The 16,346-nt window shown below is 40.4% G+C and overlaps 3 protein-coding genes across 4 annotated transcripts; 1 reads left to right on the top strand and 2 right to left on the bottom strand.

The window, feature by feature from the left end:
* Nucleotides 1–605: 605 nt before the first annotated feature.
* Nucleotides 606–3,086, bottom strand: LOC140269793 (uncharacterized). Its single transcript, XM_072364792.1, has 5 exons — nucleotides 2,501–3,086; nucleotides 1,980–2,035; nucleotides 1,756–1,830; nucleotides 1,426–1,518; nucleotides 606–1,328 (listed from the first exon to the last, which is right to left on the bottom strand). Exons 1-5 carry the CDS (start codon nucleotides 2,535–2,537, stop codon nucleotides 705–707), a joined length of 885 nt encoding a protein of 294 aa, XP_072220893.1. The 5' UTR covers nucleotides 2,538–3,086; the 3' UTR covers nucleotides 606–704.
* Nucleotides 3,087–3,094: 8 nt separating this feature from the next.
* Nucleotides 3,095–10,319, top strand: wdr20a (WD repeat domain 20a). Its single transcript, XM_072364789.1, has 4 exons — nucleotides 3,095–3,358; nucleotides 5,850–6,032; nucleotides 6,555–7,886; nucleotides 9,170–10,319. The coding sequence occupies exons 1-4, from the start codon at nucleotides 3,095–3,097 to the stop codon at nucleotides 9,221–9,223; spliced, it is 1,833 nt and encodes a 610-aa protein (XP_072220890.1). The 3' UTR covers nucleotides 9,224–10,319.
* Nucleotides 10,320–11,127: 808 nt separating this feature from the next.
* On the bottom strand, nucleotides 11,128–16,344 carry LOC140269792 (MAPK/MAK/MRK overlapping kinase-like). 2 transcript variants are annotated; one of them, XM_072364790.1, is made up of 12 exons: nucleotides 16,007–16,344; nucleotides 14,651–14,765; nucleotides 14,211–14,300; nucleotides 14,048–14,118; nucleotides 13,870–13,948; nucleotides 13,740–13,788; nucleotides 13,464–13,642; nucleotides 13,166–13,267; nucleotides 12,900–13,073; nucleotides 12,597–12,756; nucleotides 12,312–12,509; nucleotides 11,128–12,136 (listed from the first exon to the last, which is right to left on the bottom strand). In XM_072364790.1, the coding sequence occupies exons 1-12, from the start codon at nucleotides 16,224–16,226 to the stop codon at nucleotides 12,059–12,061; spliced, it is 1,515 nt and encodes a 504-aa protein (XP_072220891.1). In that variant the 5' UTR covers nucleotides 16,227–16,344; the 3' UTR covers nucleotides 11,128–12,058. The 2 variants fall into 2 exon arrangements, with proteins under 2 accessions (XP_072220891.1, XP_072220892.1); XM_072364791.1 differs by lacking the exon at nucleotides 16,007–16,344 and adding an exon at nucleotides 15,595–15,966.
* Nucleotides 16,345–16,346: the final 2 nt, after the last annotated feature.

The following is a 16,346-nucleotide window of genomic DNA, read 5'->3' as shown; positions in this document are numbered from 1 at the left end:
CAGCAATTGTGCATATGGGGTCAAGGTTCATCTGTTCATTCCTCCTGTTTCCCAGAACACACAATATAAGCGATGGCTCCCAGGTTGACCTTCCACTACTTTTTTTTTTTTTAAACATTTCTCGAGAACACTAGTTTCTCCTGCACAATTTGGCTCAAGCCTAACCCTCCAAGGCAAGGTATAATCAGCTGGTTTCAGTTTGCAATTGAGCCATATTTGGTACAAATACTTCAAAATAGGATTTTATAGTCAATGTGGATGAACAAAATTACCAGCCAATGAACAGAATACTCTGCAGAATTGTAACCGATTTCTTCCCAGAAAGATCAAGAAAAACTTACACAGGAGCCAGTGGAATTTTGTATTTGTTCATTTGGATCAATGTGTATGAAATAAAATTTGAACAGCTCATCATTTTAACAAAAAGATGACTTTGATGAAAAGCCCCAGGCTAAAATTCAGGAGAGCTATTACTGCTGAATGCCATGTTAAAAGTGGTGCTCCAACTTTACTCTCAGTGCATGCTTCTTGAACAAAAAAAAAAAAAAAAAAAGGCCTCCATTAGGCCTTAGAATACACCAATTTAGCCATAAATGAGGAAACAGAGTGCATTTCCAAACAACTATGTACAATATTGAAGTCCTTTAAAGGCTTCTACATATGACTTGAGCTGGTTGTCAATAGTTAGAAGGCTCTACCATTGTTCAGTCGGTTTCTTTGTCTTCTGGTTCATCCTCCATGTAAACTGTGCACTGCCTTTTTCTTGGCCCCAGCTCCACAACTTCTGCTCCAGGAAAACCCTCCTTTCTCTTGCAGAGAGATCGGAGGTTACAGGAGCTGGGAGATCTCTCTGAGCAGCTGTCCAGCATCTGAGAAGAACTCGTTTCCACCGAGGTTTGAAGTCCGGGCGTGTAAGGCGTGGACGATCTTGTAGAGTGCAAGCCCGAGTCATTAAGTTGCAATTCCATACCCATGTGTACTGTTGAATCAGTTACCATTTCCTCTGCAATACTTCTTTGATCATCCCACTCACAGTTGGAGAACAGAGCATCAAGCTCACAGTCCCTTCCATGTTTCATCTGAATGTCACTGTTGTCTTTGTGGCTTGTTGGTTGCTGGTCTATTACACAATCTCTCATCCCACTTTTCACCATTTCTCTGAGGGAAACAGAGGCAGGGTAATGAGAGATTAATCGCCTTCTTCGGCCTGAGAGGCGACACCCTCCTCCTCCACCCTTACTCTGCTGCCTTGTTTGCCGGCTGGAAACGCTAATGTCAGTGTTCGACTCCTCAGAATCCTCTGAGCTCCCATCGTAGGGGTCCAGGAACTACAGACATAAATGCATGAATTTGTTCGCCAACACACTGAACCACAAGCTACTTTAGCAATAGAAATAACTGGGAAAGAGAAAAGGGAACGCTTACCAGAGAATAACAGGCCTGCCTTCCTGCAGACTTGAATGTTAATGGTACTCCCCGCCGTAAAGTCCCCCGCCCTGGTGCTCTGCTCACACATCCCTACACACAACAACCAGAGATTCCATAACTGGATAGTTATTGCAGACAACATAGCACACTCTCCTTATAAAATTATCCAACTGAATTAATATATTAAGATGCATGCACAATAAACAGAGGTAAAGCCAAGGTAATACGAGATTCATTTCTTTATACAGGTTCCTTTGAAAGCTGTTCTTTTTAAAGTCTACACTGTGTCAGTGTCTGTACTCCTGAGATTGAGAATTCAAGCAATACCAGAGTACTGGTGTCTGACCACCTTGGACTGATTTCTGAGTCAGAATCTGTGCTGGACTCCATCTTGCACATCTCCTGACAGAAAAGAAGAGATGTCTTAAATCCACATGAACATGACACAGCAAGAAAAAAAAAAAAAAAAAAAGAATTAAAGCTGCTGAATATGATGCATAACTTATTCGCCTGTGAGAGAACAAAACACAGCTTGATAGTACCAATCCTACCATGTACTTGAAAGTAAGCTGGTCCACGTTGTCGGGTATGTGTCTCTCACTGTGGTCTGAATGCAAAAGAAAGCATCCATAATGCAACAATGAATAAGCACTTTCAAAATACGCCAAAAATAATGAGACAGATGTAAAGGAAATAACACATCCAGGGTTGTGAATGGTGCCAATGTGTTACAAAATGACAAAATTCAAAAGGTTGTACAGCTTTAAACAGCTTGAAAACATCAATGTAAAGGAGTTCATGTTGCTGTATTTTCTAAATAAGGTTAGGCCTCAACATTTGTCAACACCATGAACACAAGACCGTCCAAAAGGAAGATGTTTGGCCTGGGAATGTGCATAAATTAAGAACTAATTTGAGTGAACATTTTCAGAAAAAAGAAACTGCATCAAGGACATTATTATTAGTAGTATTACTGTCTTAATGAACTTACAGGAGAATTTCAAAGGCATTGCAGATTAGTTAAAATTGTGTCTGTGGTTTTCCCTTCAACAGAAAATACTGCAAAGTCTACCTGCACGTGAACGCTGCCGTCCTCTCCTACATGCCATGACATTTGGTACGTGCAGTTTTTTTTCGGACAACGGTATGGTGAAATGATGACAGAATGTTGTTGTAATGTGGTCAGGATACCCAGCAGGTTAATTAACCAGCAGGGTACCAGGTGCTCTTGATTTTAAGCAGCAAAAATGTAGGCACAGCACAGGTGAGTTCAAAACGCCTCTTAGTTTAAAGATTTTGTCACATTAAAACGTCCGGTGAACGCTTTTTCAAAATAAAGCATATTGCTGCATCTAAGGAAGTTCCTCCATGCACGTATTTATAGAACATAATTTACCAAAATGTTTTTTTTTTTTTTTTTTTAACTTTTGCAGAACTTTTTATTTGTACCATTTGATTTAAAGTCATTTTACAATATTTCTGGGATGTACCGAAGAAGTACAGGGCTGTAACAAACTCCTTTTTAAAATACATTTTTTTAAAAGCCCAAAAGTGCCGTTTTCAACCCTTTTCTCCTCCAGTTCCCCGGTGAACCGTTGGGGGGAATAGAGGAGTAGGAATGCCCGCTCCCTCCCTGCGTAAGATCCGGCCTGGGGGAAAGGGATGAATGTTAATTTCAAAGATGGCGGCGGAGGGAGGAGGGAAGGAGATGAACGAAATTAAAACTCAGTTCACTACTCGGGAAGGTGTCTACAAACTCCTCACTCACTCCGAATACAGCCGTCCCAACCGGGTGCCTTTCAACTCGCAAGGCTCCAACCCCGTTAAGGTCTCCTTCGTGAACGTCAACGACCAGTCGGGTAACGGCGACAGGATCTGTTTCAATGTGGGCCGTGAGCTCTACTTCTACATCTACAAAGGCGTTAGAAAGGTAGCGTGCTAACTCGGCTAATGTCAACGGATATTCGAGAAACTGCTAGTTAGAGTTTATTACTACTGTCTTAGGTGTTGATTAAGTTTGGCCTTGTTCTTGCCCAATAAAATAACTCTGACAGGTGCTTGACTTTGAAATTAGCTGGCAGCTAGCTTGTTAGCTCTAAGCTATGATTAAGCTAGCCTACTTGTTAGCTAGCCAGCGCATCTGGCTAACGTTAGCAGCTACTCCGAGGCCAGAGGCTAATATCCGTCTCCAGGCTGTTACTCGTTTTTTTTTTTTTTTTTTTAGTTCTACTTGGTGGCAGGATTGGTGAGTTTGCGTTAATAATATTAGGATAAAAGTGACCTTCTTCTATGACTTAAGTTGTCAGAATTGAACATAGTTCTGAAAAGGTTCCAGTTTCTGAATAAACTGTCTCTGTCGACAGTGACAGCTTCAAGTTTCCGTCGGTAACACCTGTCAACTTCCTATTGACAGTCAGATGTATACGTATCAGTGATGCAAATACAGTCTGTTCACAGCTATTTGTTTAACGAGCTACCGATGTAATCCCAAATTCTTAAACTGATAGTTTTAGCTGCTGTAAATGTTTCTCCGGTAGTTTTTTAGTTGTGTTCATAGCTGCCTTCAAACATGTTACTTCAGCATTTACTTAGTCCAAACTTCCTGTTTTTAAAAAAAAAAAAAAAGACTTACAAAAGAGTAATATTTACTAATTATTGACAGAAAAATCGGAAATTATTTTTAGTGATATACGGACAGGTCTTATGCAATTATTAAAAACAATGTAGCTAAAGTTTAAATAATCATATAAATGTTTGTTTGTGTGTGTGTGTGTGTGTATATATATTTATCTCCTTATAAAATTATCCAACTGAATTAATATATTAAGATGCATGCGCCATAAACAGAGGTAAAGCCAAGAGGTAAAGCCAAGATATGTCAGGTATGTTGTCACTAGGTTGTCACAACTACTACAATGATATCTCAGTACTATAAGAGTAGCATTTTTGCAACGCTTTTGTAATAAGCTATGGCAAGACAACAGAAATAACTTTTTAGTCACAGAAGTTTCTGGCACATCCTTTCACATGAGGTCAGTTGAATCTTAGCTTGGGGATGTGTCTGGACAAAATCTGCTTGATTAAATCAAGCTTACTCACCACAATTTGTTTTTATTTTTACAACGTGCATGCGTGTACAAATACTTTAACCCTTCATGGTATGGTTTCATACCCTCGACTGGAAAAGTAACGTAGACCCTCAACAGCTCAGGTTGATGCCATGTCCAGAAAAAAAATCTATTATGATTTCTCAGTTCAACAGAAGATGGAGGACATGTGGAAATCGCATAACTGGCATCCAGTTATCACAATACTGCGCCTGTTGTATTCGCAAGTAATGATACAAATAGTTTGCAAGCTATGTTTTTATTAGATTATAAAGCAGTTATGTGGTTTCCCCTGAGAAGTTGTCTTGTAAAGCTTATCTCCTTCACGCTGTGTCAGGGCTGTAAAATTAAAATTTAGATGAGCTTACTATTAAATTGCAGCAATGTCATATTAATTGATCTTCACATAAACGTGTGTCATCCATGTCCCATTGTAATATAACTGTGGACTAAATTAAGCCAGACATAAATGACAGCAAGTAAATGTTTGTTTTATGAGCACAGGACTGTGGAGTGCTCGTGTTGTTGGGAAATTTAAGCATGGCAGAACATGTTAAATGCAGGTTACTGTGGAACAAGCACATGCCTTAGTGCAATACTTGAATAACATGTTTTGTAAACGGTTATTTTAGTCTAGTCTAATATTCCTCCAGGTTTACTGTTTTCTTCCACCCATGTTGACACAAACTTGGAGTGTGACAATCTTTATGTCGATCTTTAAGTTATACAATGATGGAGAGGCTTATGGCTTAGTTTCATTGACTTGACTCTTGATTTTAAAGTACTTTGAAGAACTTTTTTGGCTCCTCTGAGGTGAGTCAGTAACACTTAATGTCAAACCAAACATTATTGAACAGTACCGAGTCATCATCTTACACTCAAAGAATTTTCCATTCTACGAGTGTTTTTTTTAACTGTGAATCATTGACATTGCGACTGTTTTTATATTGGTTGTCTACCGTATATGTTCCATGGCTTGTTAGCAGCATTTAAATGTGTTTTTATTTTACATTTTTAACTTTAGTGTCAGCTGTATTATTATTTACAGTCACTTCTTTTAAAGGACTGTTGCAAAAGACTGGCTTTTTAATAAAAGGCTATTGCTTAAAGGCTTCGGTATGCTTTCTGACCAGTGGAATGAAGTGAAACGGTCACTTCAGCTCCTCTAACGTCCATCTTAGGATATTTTGAGATGAAATGCAGAATGCAAAAATTCTATGTCCTACAACAAGCTTTGCAAAGTCATCTCTGATAACAATTTTTTTTTCCCCCTCTCACTTCATGTGTTTCCATGCCCTCGCCTTCTTTCTCCAGGCTGCTGACTTGAGCAAACCAATAGACAAGCGCATTTACAAGGGAACGCAGCCCACATGTCATGACTTCAACCACCTCACAGCGACAGCAGAGAGTGTGTCCTTGCTGGTGGGTTTCTCAGCAGGACAGGTACAGCTCATTGACCCCATCAAGAAGGAGACAAGCAAGCTCTTCAATGAGGAGGTAGGTCCCTGAAGAACACAGGCTTGATTTAAAATACTTTCTGCAGCCGTTTTTGAACATAACTCGATTTTCACTCGTAATTTGTCTCTTGTTTTGTTGAGCTTTATCTTCCGAACAAATGTATATTTTCCATTTCTGCTGCAAATTGATTTTTAATGACATCTCAATCTGTCCCACATATTCACTACTACACTGTAGTAGAAGCATAAAGAAATGTAAAACTCAAAGTTAAGTTTTCTTGTATTGATGACTGTTCTCATCACTTAAAATAAACCTTTTGAAATTGAAAAAGTTCTTTATAACATTGTCCGGTAATGGCTGAATGTCATTGCTTTCACAGATTAGGTCATTGATGTATGTTAAATCTGAAAAGTGGCTAGATACTTTACATTAAATTGGGAGAATTTCAGTTTATTTGAATAATGATTTCAATTTGACACTGCACTGAAATATATATTTTTTTCTTTCCCCTCTCCCTCTCTTTCCCCATCTGCCTCTCAAACCTCAACCATCTCCTGCCAGAGATTGATAGACAAGTCTAGAGTAACATGTGTGAAATGGGTGCCAGGTTCCGAGAGCCTGTTTCTAGTCTCTCATGCCAGTGGGAATATGTACCTGTACAATGTGGAGCATACCTGTGGCACCACAGCACCACACTACCAGCTGCTCAAACAGGGGGAGAACTACTCTGTGCACACTTGCAAGAGTAAGTCCACACGGAACCCCCTCCTGAAATGGACAGTGGGCGAGGGAGCTCTAAATGAGTTTGCCTTCTCTCCAGATGGAAAGTTTCTTGCCTGTGTAAGCCAAGATGGCTTCCTACGGGTGTTCAACTTTGATGCTGTTGAGCTTCATGGCACTATGAAGAGTTATTTTGGTGGCTTGTTGTGTGTGTGCTGGAGCCCTGATGGAAAGTACATAGTTGCAGGTGGAGAAGATGATCTAGTGACTGTGTGGTCATTCTTGGACTGCAGAGTCATTGCCCGAGGCCACGGTCACAAGTCATGGGTGAGTGTGGTGGCATTTGACCATTACACCACCAGCGTGGAGGAGAGTGACCCTATGGAGTTCAGTGGCAGCGATGAGGACTTCCAGGATCAGATGATCCACTTTGGACGAGACCGGGCCAACAGTACTCAGTCTCGACTTTCCAAGCGCAACTCAACAGACAGTCGGCCTGTTAGTGTAACTTACCGATTCGGCTCAGTGGGGCAGGACACTCAGCTGTGCCTATGGGACCTCACTGAGGACATCCTTTTTCCCCATCTTCCACTTTCACGGACACGGACACATACTAATGTGATGAATGCTACTAGCCCTCCTGCGGGTGCTACAATAATTACTAACACCTCTAGTAACACTACTAATGGAAACAACAGTGGTGCCAATACTCCCGGCTTAAACTCCCTCTCTACTACATTACCACGCTCCAACAGCCTCCCCCATTCAGCTGGCACTACAACAGCAAATAGCACCAACAAGGCTGGCGGTGGAATCGGCAGTGGTATTATGGACAGTGCCATCGCTACAGGTGTGAGCAAGTTCGCCACGCTTTCACTCCATGATCGGAAGGAGCGCCACCACGAGAAGGACCACAAACGCAACCACAGCATGGGTCACATCAGCAGCAAGAGCAGCGACAAGCTCAACCTCCTGACAAAAACCAAAACGGACCCTGCTAAGACTCTGGGCACCCTACTGTGCCCGCGCATGGAGGATGTGCCCCTCCTCGAGCCTCTCATCTGTAAAAAAATAGCACACGAAAGACTGACTGTACTCATATTTTTAGAAGACTGTTTAGTGACTGCTTGTCAGGAGGGATTTATTTGCACATGGGCGAGGCCAGGCAAAGTGGTAAGTTCTTTTTAACGCTTGAAATGTGCGGAAAATTGAAATGATAACATTGCAACTGTCGGTCTTTAGAAAGACATCTTCTGAAGGGAAACCTTAAACTCTTGACATTTGCAGTAGCATTTTTAGCTTTTTATAATTATATTGTCACTCCTCAGGCAGCCAAGTAACACCTTTAAAACTTATGTACTCCTGCTTTCCAGTGAATTATCTACAATGCCTAAGTTTCAAATACAGTGTAACCTATGCTATGAAAATGTAGTTAATGGTTATATAATGAATTCTAACAGACAGCGTTCATGTTTAGATATGTGAGGCAAAGTAAGACAATCCAATACAAAATGTGGTTCTTGTTTTATAATCATCCCACAGTGCATAGCCAACAAGTCATCAGCATACATTCTCAAATTTAAGGTTGGGTTCTGGTTGATAGTTTTGGCAAAATTCTCAGCTTTATTCTCAAAAAGAAATCTGAACTTTGCTCCTCCTCTATTTTATTTATTTTTTCCTCCTTCCCAAGCTAAGACCAACGATCCAAACATGCAGGTGACATTAGCAGCTTTTCGTTTGTTCATTTATTTGAAGTCGGTAAGTTCTCGAAGAACAGTCAGAAATCAACATTTCAGATCTTAGTTTTAACTACTAAAAGCTAAATGATTTTTGACTAGTCGAAAAACAGCTGAATCTATGATTAATCAAAACTAAATTAAATGTGATTAGGAAGTCTTGAGTGAGAGATTTGGATTTAATGAGCAGATTTGATAAAATGCAAATAAACCCTAACCTTATCCTCCTTTCAGCTTTCAAGCTAATGGCATTATATTTGCCTGGATAATCACTGCGTTGCCTCCCGTGTGTTCTGCTTTTTTTGTGTGTGTGTGTGTTTGTGTGTGTGTGTGTGTGTGTGTGTGTGTAAACTTTTGTATACTTCCCCTATTGTCTGCGGTTTGTCAGAAGGAGGCACGTGATACTCGAACAATTGACAGTGGGGTTGGTTTGTTCTCGCATGCCATTTGAGGTCATATTAAGAAAGGTCCGAATCTGTTAGATGTCCTTTTGAAAAACAAAAAAATTGGGGTGGTCATGCACAAAAGGAGGGCCTCAATCAAGAAAACCTTTCAAAGACAGCATTAGTCTCACACAGCACGAAGCACATGCTTTTGATTAAAATGACATGACTGGGAATTTGGGAAGCTGAGGCCACTTTTTACTGTTGCTTGATTTTTTTCTTTTGCTGCAGTATCTGCACTTTCCCAATGCAAATCTCCTTGTTTTCCTTTTTCCAGGGTTTATTGTCATCCCAAAACCAAGCCAGCTCCCCCAGTGGAACAGTAGTATAGCCACAATATTTCTGCTGCTAAAGAACCCTGCAACCCAGAGTCTGATGCTGCTCTTCACCCTGCAAGCATTGCAAGTTTTCCTTTTCTTTTATACCCTTCCCTCTCCCGGTTTTCTTAATGGCTTTTCTGTTATTGTTTATCACTCACTTGACTTAGTGGAGGAACGAAACAGGAAAAAGGTGTGGTGCAATTGCTTAATATTGTGCTATTGTTGTGTTTCTCTGAGTTTTAACACATTTTAGATCTTTTTTCTTTTCTTTTTTTTTTTTTTTTAAATCTTTGTTTTGTGTCCGATCTCATCAGACTGTTATCTTCACTGGAACTGAGGCTCGGCTTTGTTAGATGCAAACCAGATAACCGTGGCTTGAGATTAAAAGGATAGTTTAATATTTTTCATGTCAGATTACCACCCTTATTTAAATCTTGCTCTGTATTCCTGTGTAGGTTCAGGGCCACTGACTTCAGTGTGAATTTTCAAAGAACTATCCTTTTATGACCAAGTGCGCGAGCGTCTGAGAACCCTGCATCCATCCGCATTCATCCACCACTTCTGTCTTTTCTTGAGTAGAATCTCCTCCCCTTCCCATTTGATGACTTTGCACTGATTTTGTTAGCTATTTTGTTGTTTTTATAACTACTCTAATGGAACAAAAAAAAGAAAAAAAAAAAGAAGAAAAGAGGTTTGAGGACTGCCTTGTTGCACTCGGCTTTAACATCCTCAGTCTTGAAATCTGAATCTATAAAGCTGGATGCTGCAATCATAGTCTTTTTAAAGGAAAAAAAAAAGTTTGCACTTAAATTAGTTTATTAGAAGAAAATGGCTTTACATTTTTGGGTGTGCTCAGAACTCACAGATGGCTAATACAGTAGGTGAAGAAAATGATAAAAACTATTAAAAACCTTTATCTATTGAGCATTTATTTTAATATTATTTCAGATTCAAATCTGCTCTGTATCATAATGTGTATATTGTAATTAATTGATTTGATGGGGGCCTAAGCAAACTACCATTACTCCAGTGGAAGTTTTGTCATTGATAGTTATATTTCTAAAGCCTAAAGTATACATATTAATAATATTAAAATAATCTTGAATACATTGTTTTCTGTTCTTATTTTTTCTGCACCTACATGTGTTTGCGTAACAAACTTCAGTCTCAAAGGTGAACGCGTCGATGGCTGCAGAGAAGGAACCCGAGTGTGGGAGTCTGTGCAGTTCAAGAACTTTCGTAAACAATGGTTTGATATAAAAAACTCATTTACTCGATGCCGCTCCGTGTGCGCCTCAGTTGCAAAAACTCCAATTTTATATCAGTAAAATTTCTCCTGAAAACAATTTAACATAAGAAACATGAAAGGTAGCAACGTGAAACTGGAGCTTCAACGATGTTGTCCTTTCCTATGCGACACGAACGCACTTTTTACGTTTGATAACCTGTGATCATCAGACTTTTATGCCATGAGGACTTCAGAGAACACTTCTACGGACAAAGTGTATTCACTGACTTTTCTTTTACATTCTGATCATAATAATAACATAAATTGCACAAAATAATGCAGACTGAGTCATCGTCCGTGTGAGGAGTGCACATTTACCCCCTCCCCTTCTGTAAGGCTGTACAGCTTATCATTGAGGGGGCGTGAGGGCACTGGTGAAGCTACAGTTTATGCTTAACATTCCAACACGAGACTCAGATATTCACAAGGCCCAATCTGTAATCATTCATGAGTGTATAGATACACATTTGTCTTCTGTGTGGATCGTGAAATGTGCCTTTTAATCACGTCCCTGGTGCAGTCTTGTGGTGAAAGACTGTTGATCTTTGTACAAAAGGACTGTTGCCTGTGAAATCAGTTTGTCCTGAGGACTTTTCCTTTTGTTAGTGACTATACACGACAATACAGTTCTTACAACAAGTTTTTCATGTTTATTCCTTTGCAACTTTAAACCTAAGGGGATTAATCAAAGCTACTGTGTAGCTTTTGGCATTTTTAACTATACGTGTCAATTTGACAACATTTTGGACTTTAATTTGGCCTTGTTAGGAAATGTAGAAACTCAGGTTTAGTTTGAAGTTGACGCTTCGGGTCCAGTTCACTTTTCCCTGGTAGATGTTTTTCCATTGATGGGAAATGTTGTCGTTATATTTTCAGGACTTCGGGTACTTATCGGTAAACTTATCTTATATCTTCTCCGTTTAAATTGATTTTATTACCCAGACAGTCACCTGCCACGCTGTTATCGCACCCAATTACATTAAAATCTTTACTTAAACATCTAAAAAACACAAGTATAAATGTGATGGAGAGCACTTGAGCTTCTTTTTCAACCGCCAACAAAGTATTCTCATTAAATTTAAAGTTGTTCCTCCACAACCTGAACAAGGCCAAGGCAGTTTTTAAGGGTGTCATCACTTAAAAAGTTGAAAATGTTGATTTACCAACGTTGAAAAGCTGTTAATTTGCCAAGCATCTTACTGCACATCCTTTTTGCCATGAAGGGCTCAGAATAAAGACTTATTTTTAAATGACTGGGTTAAGTAAAACAAAAGACCATAACGTACCACACTTCATTGAACACTATAAGACCGCATATATCGTTTGCGTAGACTTCACATTGAGTTTCATCATTACAATCATGTTAAAAAGCTTCGTTGGACTCGCCACCGGTTCGGTGACGTGTTTTGAGTCCTCTTTGTACTTTTTTTTTTCTTTTTCTTTCAAGAATGTTTGTTTTACAGATTTCAACATCAGGCCTGTCCTAACATTGTCCTCTCAGCACATTTGTCTGCCTTAAGAGCCATGTTTAAATATGATACTGAAGTGTTTTTGGCTCTCAGATGCCTCCATTTTTCCGATCCAGAGGTGGCATGTAGTAGGTCTTGAAAGCTGCATGATGCGACTCATCCCGGGGCTGTGAAGAGAGCAAATGCAGCCTGAATGCAAAACCAAAGCCCGTATTGAAAAGCATGAACAAAGCATTAGTCTTTAAATCACATACTGAGCATTTCCAAAGCATTTTCTTATCAAAAGAAACCTTTTCTTCTGTGAGTCATGAAATAACTGAAGACTTCTCCTGCCCTGTTTACCTTAGCCATCTGCGACTGGCACTTTTTTGATGTGATGGCTGGCAGTGTTCCCCTGTGTGTGATGGGAAAAGCGGGCATAGTTGAGACCGGGAATGAGAACTGTGGTCCTGGTACAATCATGTTGACTTTGGGCAGCTCAGCTGGACAGTGAGGGCCGTTCCATCGGCTGAAGGGGTCTGCTACATGCTTCATGTTGTGCTGCAGAGAGACCACATGTGAGATGGATCTTGGGGATTCCACTTGATACAATTGATTTCATCAGTAACCGGTGGAGTTTGGACTTACGCTCATTAAAGGTGTCTGTCTAATGTGTCTTCCTCTCAGTTGTTTACCATGTCTGGTTGGCCGCCAGACGTGCTCCAAGGAGTTCTGCATCATGGTACTACCTACTCCATCCAAAGTCCCAGAAACTCTGTGAAGATTGTCTGCTTTCTTCTCAGCCATCCTGTTTTCAAAACAATAAAAAGTGAGAAGCATCAATATTCCTCTTGAAGATGACAGGATATGATTCTTTGAATGTCATATTCCTTGCAGTTTAAACAGACATGACAGGCTAAGTTTCCTTGCAAGTCTAGTTGTGCACTTCACCTGATTTCCCTAAAATAGGTGTGCCTCAGGGCTGTTTCCGCGGTGATGCGCTCATCAGAGTCATAAGCAAGCATCTGATAGAGCAGGGACAGAGCTGGAGCTGGGCATTTGGGGATTAACCGTGAGATCCCAGTGCCTTTCTTTGGGAGGAAGTTGAAATGCATTGCTCTAGATCTGCCAGACATTTAAAACAATTATTATTTTATATATTTGCTATTTATATGTGTGCTTGGCCAAGACGCACACGCCTGACATCCAACACCTACTTCTTGAACTTTTGAAGTAGACTTTGATCTGGTGTCCCCAACACATCATGGATCTTGGCAACCTGGTCCAGCTCATTGGTTCCAGGAAAGAGAGGATTCAAGCTGAAAGACAGCAGTATAAAACGGTGTAACTGCCACCACAAAGCTACTTTGCATAGCTTTTGCAGTGCATTTGTCTGTGCTTGTGGGCAGATGGGAGCAGTCAAATTACACAAAGAGATGAATGAAAAGACCAAATCCTGCCTTCTAAATGAACTGAAAGTTTGAGCTCTACAGATTAAATCTCATTCAGAGATACCTCATGATTTCAAAGAAGACACAACCAGCACTCCAGATGTCCATTTTTAGGCTGTAATAGCCATCAGTCAGGAGGCACTCTGGGGCTCTGTACCAACGTGTGGAGATGTACTCTGTGTGGGGGGGCTTGGAGTACACGCTGCGACATGAGCCGAAGTCACCCAGCTTCAGAATGTTTTGCTGCAATTCATACAATAAAAGTAAATCGATCAGTAAATGAAATGCCGAGTGCTACAAATGAAAACCTTCTCAGAGAGTACATTTTAATGCAGCTTACTTTTATAAGAATGTTTTCCGGCTTCACATCTCTGTGAAAAATCCCACTTCTTTGAAATAAAAACATAAATGAAGTCAGCGTGACTAAATACTGTCTTTTATTTTGTACGTGAGATCTTTTTTCCTCTTACCTGTGCATATGTTCGAGCGACTTGCACAACTGGTACATGTAGAGCTTGACTGTGTGGTCGGGCGGCGGGGTTTGTCTTCCTGTGGAGAATGTGCAACATTCGTGATGATCCATCATTTGAAGGAAACGTTGATAATTCATAGTGAGTAACTCTGCGCTTGTCGTACTGGCAGACTTACCTTGTATGAACTCGTAGATGTTCATCTCCATCAGCTCACAGATCAAAGACACGGTTCCAGTTTCTTTGTCACTGAAACATTGCGTAGGATTAGTATCACCTGCCACGTCACAAGCGTCAGATACCTGAATGACCTCGTACGTTTTGTATTAGGCAGTACTCACAAAATCAGTTCGTGCAGTTGGATGATATTTGCATGAGGGCTCAGTCTTTTCATTGCCTGGACTTCCCGTAGATTGTTGGCCTGTTCCACACTTATAAAGGAATAAATTTGAGTTTGAGGTGGAGGGATCTAGACTAAATGCATGCTATTTTATATCACCAGACTGTATGGAAACGTTCCATGATGAATGTTGAACAAATTTAAAGTGCACAGTTAATGTTAAGATCCAATAACGTATCAGATTTCAAGCACGGTCATCGATCGTTAATCCAGGCTGAATTTATGTCTAATAGGATGCTTAAGGCAAGTGGGGGATGTCAAGCTGCTGGCTCAAGTTTCAAGGATCCACACACACAACACTACAGAGTATAGGAAAGGAGTGGGAAGGTCGACCACTCATTACCTGAACACTGGATCAGAAGGTAGGTGCATGGGACGTACCTGTTAATTGTCTGCTTCATGGTTTTACACGCGTAAAACTTCCCATCTTTCAGGCTCTGAGTTTTCACCACCTCTGAAAATGTCCCTTCTCCAATTTTCTTGATTATTTTGTAACCTGCAATAAAAACAAACAGATGTCTGAAAAAGAACCACACGATTTTAAAATCACTTGTACGTGCGGGTGGATGAAAAGAAGAAAAACAAATCTGAATGAGCTATAGGAAAATATTGAGCCAAAAAAATACAATATTGAGTAAAAACTAGGATGCCACTACTGGATATTAAAGCTATCATAGTTTTATTGGGACAATGATTATTTAGGGTGGCAGCTGTTATTATTGTGTAGTTAAGTCCTCATAGCATTATCTAAATTTAATTCCAAAACAACTTGTATTGGCCAATTAATCCGACATTTGCATACACATACATTCTTCTAAATCTTAGGATTTAAAACTAAAGATATAAAAGTATAGCTGCTGGGAGGTTAACTTACGTTGATTAATCACTGGCCCTGATGGATACTTCTGTTCTTTCTCTCATTTTCCAATTCAGGGTGACCGGTCTGTGAGTTTTACTTCACTGTCCAGAACTATTAAAAAGCTGAATGAAAAATGTGCCCCGTCTAATCTTTAGCGCCTACATCTACACCTGCACCGAGCCAATGCCAGACAAGCGGTGTCAGTTGTAAGAGCCATGATTCTCAACGCTTATTTGACGTCACCAAAACATGCGTTGAAACTTAATTAAAAAGATTATTTTTAATGATGTCATGATATGAAATATTTCAGTCCTATCCGTCTAATTTTAAACACCAATGCTTGAACAAAAAGAAATCAAATACCCTGTCTGGTTAAAAGAGCAACATTACATTGAAAAATCTCATCGACTTGCGACCGCTTGCCAGCCCTCTCGCCGCTCCGCTCAGCCTTTAGCTGATAACTTACCATGCAGTCCTTTGAGTCTTTGCCGCCGCATGTTTGTCGGTTGTCCATAACACGCGTGTACGTACAGTACATTTCAATGTTAAGCTGGAAAAATAAAAGTATCTCGTGCGTTGACGTGAGTAAAGTACACTGGAGTCGTCTTGGGTGCTAACCTAGCCCCGCTAGCAAGCCCTGTTAGCTGACCGTCGCCTTGGTAACGGAGCACGCCTTCGCCCTCCACTCTGACCTGAGGAGGGAACTGGAAACTCAGGCTGAATGTCTAACTGTCACACCAGCCTGGCCCCTCTGCTGAAAATATTTAGAATTAAAAGGCCGGAATATGCTATGCCATGTGTGATATATGACAGACAATGAAATTTATTCTCCGCAGGCCCCGATGTTCGACACGACTGACTCTTACTTGATCCCTTACCTTTTATCCAGAGGTGGGTGGTGACCATAAGCTCAGATGTTTTTTCACTAGGCTTCGGGTTGTTGTTCTGCATGTCTGCAGCATTCCTCCAGTTATTCCAGTCGGTGCTAGGGGTTGTTTTGCAAGCATTTCGAAGGCTTGCCCTGTTTTTAACGTCAATAAGCCAATTTGAGTAGTGCATCATTGGTGCACATAAATTTGAAAAAGAAAAGCCGACCATGAGCTGAATAATTTATTCAGACAGTTTCTGCGGGAGCAAATTAGCTAATTCAACGAATTCATATAATAGCATTACGTTACCAGAGTCGAGTTCATCACACACACAATGTATTCTTTCACT

Source organism: Leuresthes tenuis, unplaced genomic scaffold (assembly GCF_036924035.1).
Source record: "Leuresthes tenuis unplaced genomic scaffold, fLeuTen1.0.hap1 SCAF_15, whole genome shotgun sequence".
Lineage (NCBI taxonomy): Eukaryota > Metazoa > Chordata > Actinopteri > Atheriniformes > Atherinopsidae > Leuresthes > Leuresthes tenuis.
The sequence above is the reverse complement of the archived record's forward strand: the minus strand, read 5'-3'. Positions and strand labels throughout refer to the sequence as shown.

Bases quoted from the DNA above. Each gene is read 5' to 3' on its own strand.
- LOC140269792 (XM_072364790.1), bottom strand. From the start codon at position 16,226: ATGGTCGGCTTTTCTTTTTCAAATTTATGTGCACCAATGATGCACTAC. The intron at 13,074-13,165 runs GTAGGTGTTGGA...AATGTCTGGCAG, and splicing joins CTACTTCAAAAGTTCAAGAA to ATCTAGAGCAATGCATTTCA. The intron at 12,137-12,311 runs GTAAACAGGGCA...CTCTCTTCACAG, and splicing joins GCCAGTCGCAGATGGCTAAG to CCCCGGGATGAGTCGCATCA.
- wdr20a (XM_072364789.1), top strand. From the start codon at position 3,095: ATGTTAATTTCAAAGATGGCGGCGGAGGGAGGAGGGAAGGAGATGAAC. The intron at 3,359-5,849 runs GTAGCGTGCTAA...TTCTTTCTCCAG, and splicing joins TCTACAAAGGCGTTAGAAAG to GCTGCTGACTTGAGCAAACC. The intron at 7,887-9,169 runs GTAAGTTCTTTT...TCCTTTTTCCAG, and splicing joins GGGCGAGGCCAGGCAAAGTG to GGTTTATTGTCATCCCAAAA.
- LOC140269793 (XM_072364792.1), bottom strand. From the start codon at position 2,537: ATGGCATGTAGGAGAGGACGGCAGCGTTCACGTGCAG. The intron at 2,036-2,500 runs GTAGACTTTGCA...TTTTGCATTCAG, and splicing joins ACGGCAGCGTTCACGTGCAG to ACCACAGTGAGAGACACATA. The intron at 1,519-1,755 runs GTATTGCTTGAA...TGTTGTGTGTAG, and splicing joins GGTCAGACACCAGTACTCTG to GGATGTGTGAGCAGAGCACC.